Genomic DNA, 6,528 nt, shown 5'->3' on the forward strand with positions numbered 1-6,528 from the left:
GGGGAAGAAAACATATTAAGAACAGCATGCCATATACGCCAGGTCCCTTGAAACATGCTGTGCAGATGTTTCTTTCCTGCAGCGACTGTGTCAAGCAGCAAGAATGGACCGGCTTCCGGCAAGATTCAGTTCTTTTAATGGTATGATGTTAGGAAAAGATGGCTGAGTTTTGTGATGCCGATACGGAGTAGAATGAGGAAGTGAGAATACCACAGAATAATCGGGGCTAAAGTGTTTTCTCTTGGGTTTTAAGGTGATTGATAATTTGGGTAAGTGTCGTGTGAGTGGGGTATGACGGTAATGTTTTTGAGACTTTCTCAGACTCAATGTTCTCGCTGCTTGGGAGGCTCTTTAAGTGTGTCAACTGTGATAGAAACTTAGCCGTAGTAGCAAAGAAGACATAGGTCCCATCTCTTAAGTGTTCCAATTAAGTGGGCAGGAAAGATAGATAAGCAAGCAAATAATAATACAGAAAGACAAGACTATGGTCACCATCAGGTAGGGTTGAAGAAGGCCTCATAGAAGAGGTAACATTTCAGATTTTACGTCATTCATCCATTCATCAGCTATAATTTGTGTGCCTCCAGCATAGAACCGTTTTAGAAATATACTGAGTCTTTGTCATTGACAATGTTTTCTATTTTTCAAGAGATTATAGTTTAGGTTCTTTTTTTAAAAAAACAACAACAGTATCTCAGTAAGACCATGTTGTTTCTTATTATACAATTCATCTAAGTAACTGGATACATTGTAGATATATGTGTAAAATTCACAGTTTTTAGGTAAAACCTCATATGTTGAAATATAACCTGCCAACTCTTTTTTGTTGTTTTTTGTTTTTTAACCTACCAACTCTTATTCTCTATAATAACCCACTGATAGACTACAATTTTTTTTAAGGTTTTGTTTAGGTGTGTATGGGATGAGTTTGTACTAATAATTTAAAGGTTTATTTTATAAATTAATATTCCCAAAGATTTTGATTCTGGTTTTCAGTACTGGTCAGCTGTTAACTCATTGTACTATCTGGCAGCTCACTTAATCTTTCTAGACCTGGTTTCCTTATCTCTGTGCTGAAGATGCTTGACTAAGGTTGTTCACTTTGCTCTGTTGTTTCCCTATGGGTGGTTAAAAAGTATGTTTTTTTAAATCACAGTGGTAGGTTGCAGTGCAGGGCATTAATGGCATTTAGTGGTTTGTGGCAAAGGCTGTGAACTGGCCTGGAAGCCATATAGACCCTTAGAAGGTAGAATTACTCTGCCCCGCAGTGTCAGTAGTGCCCTGTTAAGAAACAGCTTGTCAGTGAGAGATCTCAGTATCAGTCTATGTATCAGTCTGACTTACTGTTTACTTTTGCAGTTGGCATGTAAATACTGGGCTCCCCATATCAAGAAAAAATCACCTTTTGATATAAAGGTAAGCATTTTGAGTTTGCAACATACTTTTAAAAGTTAAAACTATAGTTTTCTAATTATCAAACTAATATTCATATTAGAAAATTTGGAAAATATGGAAGGCACACATAAAGAAAATAAAAATTACTACCCAGAGATAACCTCTACTATCATTTTGTTGAATTTCTTTAAGCTTTAAAAAAATGTATGTGGATTTTCCTGTTTAAGATGCATAGATTGTTTTAAATTTATCATCATTATAAATGACAATGTAATGAAAATCTTTGTAAAAATGCAGAAATTTTTCTACAACTTTTTGCCAGTTTATTTAGAATAGAATCTATTGTTTTTTATTTTTAGGTTGGTGAACTGAGATAAAGATCGTTAATAATGGTGAAGGAAGTGGGAGTTTAATGTAGAAGATAGATGACTAAAGACCAGTAATAGTCAATAAGGAAAGGAATGGACTTAAGATGCAGTTGATGCAATTTAGAATAAATGAAAGGAAAAAATTCCTAAATGTAGAATTAACTCTCATTGAAATAGGTTCTTAAAGAGAGGTCTTTAAATGAAATAGGGCTGACCGTTTACATGCCTTTTAACATGTAATGAAGACTTGGTTTTAGGCTTTGCCATTATAAGTTGAATTGTGTTGTTTAAGGTACCCTTAGTCCAACTTAATCCAAAATTTCTGACATTAGTTAAGCTTAAATATTTTAAATACATTTTGTCATCAACCCCATTTTATTCATTAGGAAGATATTAATATACATGGCATATATTAGTTATTCTTAATTATCAAGAAGGTTGCTTTCTCTTATTATATGCTGTTTGTATACATGTTTGTGTTTCTAAATGTTGGGTATGGGGGTTCCTAGGAACATTTTTATTAATAACAAAAACATATTGATGACACTACTAGATTGAGTTTAACCTAATTATATTTAGGTTGTTGGGGTTTTTTTTAGAAATTAAATTTATATCCAGATTGTTTTAGTTAACACAAATAATAATTCCAGATGAACTTACATATGCCTATTTAGAGAACTTTATTACGGGTTAGTATTTAAGGAAGATTACGCCCTTCACTTTATTATATGATTTGAATTTTGGTAAAAAGAAAAGCAATAACAGAAAATCTCATATAAATCGAATAAGACTTGCTTGCCTCATTGTCTCCCTCCACCACCCACATTTATTTAACAAATATACTCTGAGCAGTTAAAAGACATTACAGTTACCATAAAATAATAATATATTATACCATGTTAAAGCACTTCATAATTTTACAGTAGGAAGTAAAAAAATATTTAAAAATATTTTTAGTGATTTCAGAGAGGAAAGGAGAGGGAGAGAGAGAAACATCAGTGATGAGAGAGAATCACTGATTGGCTGCCCCCCTCATACACCCCACTGAAGATCAAGCCCGCAACCTGGGTATGTGCCCCTGACTGGAATCAAACCTGAGACCTTTAAGTCCGCAGGCCGATGCTCTATGCACTGAGCCAAACCAGCCAAGAAATTCCAGTAGGAATTTTTTTTTTTTTAGTTATGACTAGTGCTACTATTATTTGTGCTGATAACTATTAAAGGCTCACCGTATGCCAGGATTTGTACTAAATTCCTTGCATGTGTTGTCTTATTTACAGCAACCATGGGGTACTTTGTATTATATCTTTTTGTGTCCTAGCATCAGCAGTGGAGATGGGTGGTTTGAACCAGGCTTCCAACTCCAGAGCCTAAATTCTTAAGTATTACACTATTCTGCCTACCCTGACCTAAAAAAATAGAAATTCTGAGGCTTTATCATTATGTATTTGGAAAACTGTGTAACAAATAGCATTTGCTTCCATTATATCTTTACATTTTTTATTTTCTTTCTTTCTGACTTTTTAAAGCACAATTTACATTAGACTGAGTCTGTTAATATTTATGCACTTTAAAATTAAGTTTTAAAAAAGATCCTGATCTTATAAACTTTTATTTTCCCTAGAAATAATGCAAATAAATTGTTTTTAAATTAAATTTATTGGGGTGACATTTGTTAATAAGGTTATATAACTTTCAAGTGTATATTTCTGTAATATATGATGTATATATTGCATTGTGTGTCCATCACCCAAAGTCATATCTTCTGTCACCATATATTTGACCCCCTTTACATTTTACTACCACCTCCTATCCTGTGTTAACCACCATACTGTGTTGTCTGTGTCTATGAGGTTTTTGTTTGTTTGTATTCTTTGTTCATTTGTTGCTTTCTGTTTTATATCCCACAAGAGAATGAAATCATATGGTTTTTATCTTTTTCTGACTGACTTACTTGGCTTACCATGATATTCTTGAAATCCATCCATGTTGTTATAAATAGAAGTATTTCATCTTTCTTATCGAAGAGTAGCATTTACATATATATATATGTATGTATCGCTTTTTTTTTAAATCCTCACCCAGGATATGTTTTTATTGATTTTAGGAAGGGCGAGAGAGAGAACCATCCATGTGAGAGGGAAACATCAATCTGTTTCCTTCCATACACGCCCAACTGGGGATTGAACTTGCAACTTTGGTATGTGTCCTGACCAGGAATTGAACCCACAGCCTTTTTGGTATATGGAAAAATGCTCCAACCAATTGAGCCAACCAGCCAGGGCCATACCACATTTTGTTTTGTTTTGTTTTTTTGTTTTTGTTAATCCTCACCTGAGGATATTTTTTTCATTGATTTTTAGAGAGAGTGGAAGGGGGGGGGGGGGTGGCAAGAGAGAGAGAGAGAGAAACATTGATGTGAGAAAGACACATCAATTGGTTGCCTCCTACACATGTCCCAACTGGGCCAGGAATCAAACCTGAGACCCTAGTACCTGCCTTTGACTGGGAATCAGACCCTTGATACTTCAGTGTGGAGCCAACACTCTAACCACTGAGAAACATGGGCCGAATCACATTTTTAATCCAGTCACCCATCAAAGGACACTTAAGTTTGAACATGTAATTGTAATGATTCTTTCTAGGGCTCTTTTTATTATTTATGTTTTCCTACTATTTTGCTTTCTGTTATTACATTTTGAAGAAAGTGATGGGATTATGAAAAATTTCTTAAGTATTATTTCAATGGCAATAATATTTTATGGCTTTTCTAAACCAAAGTATTTTCTGTAATTCTCAGTAATTGAAAACTATTTAGGGTCTGAAAAAATGTTTGATATAGTAAACATTTTTTATATTTTTAATAACAGGTCATTGAAGACATATATGAAAAAGAGATTGTCAAATCAAGGTAGGAATGAGTTTAATTTTCATATATAGGGATTAGTTGGGACTAACTTGGATCTTACCCTAACTTCTTAACTGAATGTGATCATAATTAGAATTTTCTTTTCTTTTTTTGATTTGGTCATCAGGGAAATGGTGGCTGGAAAACTTTAATCTAGCTGCTTAAGAATCATAATGGTTTATTTTGTTTTTGAAGGAATGTGAGGGAGAGTAAATATGAAAATTATTTATTTCAATTCAACTAGTACTAACTTTCTTATTTTCTGGTTAATCTTTTAAACATTTATTTAAAAAATTTTAAAAGTAAAACGTACAAAATAGTTAAATATAAAATAATAAAATATGTATTTTATATATATAATAAAATTTTTTGAGCAATATACAGAAGGGGGTAAATATAAATAAATGTTTATTCCTATCCCTTAACCTTCAGTTTATTTATTTGTCAGTATACATGTTCCAGTCTACTTCCACTCCAGATTTTTTTTAAACAAGAAAAAATTTATATTCTACATACCGTTCAGCATCATGCCAAAAAGAACCAACACCAAAAACAGTGTATCTTGGGTATATTTCCATAGCTGCACCTGTAAATTCCCAGTACATATTTTAAAAAGATAATTGACTAAATTTGAAATAGAAGCATCTATGTTGTGAATGTCACAAACCTTATAAAATCTCAGATTTGACATTTTTCATGTGTTGAGTTTTATGAAGTAAATTTTGCTAAATACTGTAAAGCAGAACCATGGTAATGCCAAAATTAAGAGACTAGTTATTTCGTTTCAATTGTTTGGTGAGCCTGCAGACATAGGCAGGACTAGAGATCTTGTTAAAGAAATTTTGAGGAGTAAGGGGAAGCCAGTGAAGAGTTGAAAGCACAATGGTAATATTTTTAAAGGCGAATTTGGAGGGGATAAGAGGCAGGAAATTGGTTAGGGGAATATTATAGTAGTTGGGTTCAAGATAATGATGGCTTGGATTAGTGTGGAAACTTGTGCTTACAACTCCATTATCAAATTTGCTATCCATTATCAAATTTGGCAAGCTTGTCTTAACATATTTTTGTGTGATTTTACAGTATTAAAAATAATTGTTACTTCTTACGTGCTTACTATCTGCCAGATTCTATTCTGAGCATCTTGCATATACAGTAGTAGCTTGTTTATCCTGACAATAACCCTATGATAGTCACATTATTCTCATTTTATGAATGAGGAAAAGGAGGTACCAAGAGGTCAAGTAACCAGCCCAAGTCGTTTCCTAGCAGTTACAGGCAAAGCCAGGTATTAAATTCTAGTCTCTGACTCTAGTCAAACTCTGTTCTTAACTAGGACAGGGTTCACTGTCCTTTAGGATGCTGAACCAGCACACTTTGCTATGATTATTAATCCTGTTAGGAGTTTATCCAAGTGGTTTTTATACTGAAAAGAAAGGGAGTTGTAGAACAATTTACTTTGACAGTGTTTACATTTATTTTTATTTAAAATGTTCAAATCCCTTTACTATGAAATATAATGGGAAAGAGCACAAAACAAATGTATAACTTTCTGAATTATTATCTACACTAATAAAAGAGAAACATGGTAATTGGCATACGACCGCTACCCTTCACATTGGCTAATCCCCCTGTCACTCACAGAGTAGGGCCGAGATATGCAAATTAACTGGCAGCCAAGATGGCGGCCAGCAGCCAGGCAGCTGATGCAAACAGGGAGGCTTGCTTGCTTCAGTGACGGAGAACTCCAATGTTCCCCATCTGACTTGCCAGCCTCTCAGCTGCAACTCTCAGCAACTATGTTGCGAATAAAGAAGCTAAAAAAAACCCAGAAACCTGCTTTACTCAGCGGAGCTTCAG

At 33.9% G+C, this 6,528-nt stretch overlaps 1 protein-coding gene across 1 annotated transcript in view; it reads left to right on the forward strand.

Moving 5' to 3' along the window:
* AQR (aquarius intron-binding spliceosomal factor) overlaps window positions 1-6,528 on the forward strand; it is a 90,758-nt gene that overhangs the window by 3,926 nt on the left and 80,304 nt on the right. The window contains exons 2-3 of the mRNA XM_006778172.2: window positions 1,360-1,416; window positions 4,634-4,674. Coding sequence (XP_006778235.1) covers window positions 1,360-1,416; window positions 4,634-4,674 — 98 coding nt within the window. The remainder of the gene's footprint in view (window positions 1-1,359; window positions 1,417-4,633; window positions 4,675-6,528) is intronic.

This window comes from Myotis davidii, unplaced genomic scaffold, assembly GCF_000327345.1.
Source record: "Myotis davidii unplaced genomic scaffold, ASM32734v1 scaffold46, whole genome shotgun sequence".
Lineage (NCBI taxonomy): Eukaryota > Metazoa > Chordata > Mammalia > Chiroptera > Vespertilionidae > Myotis > Myotis davidii.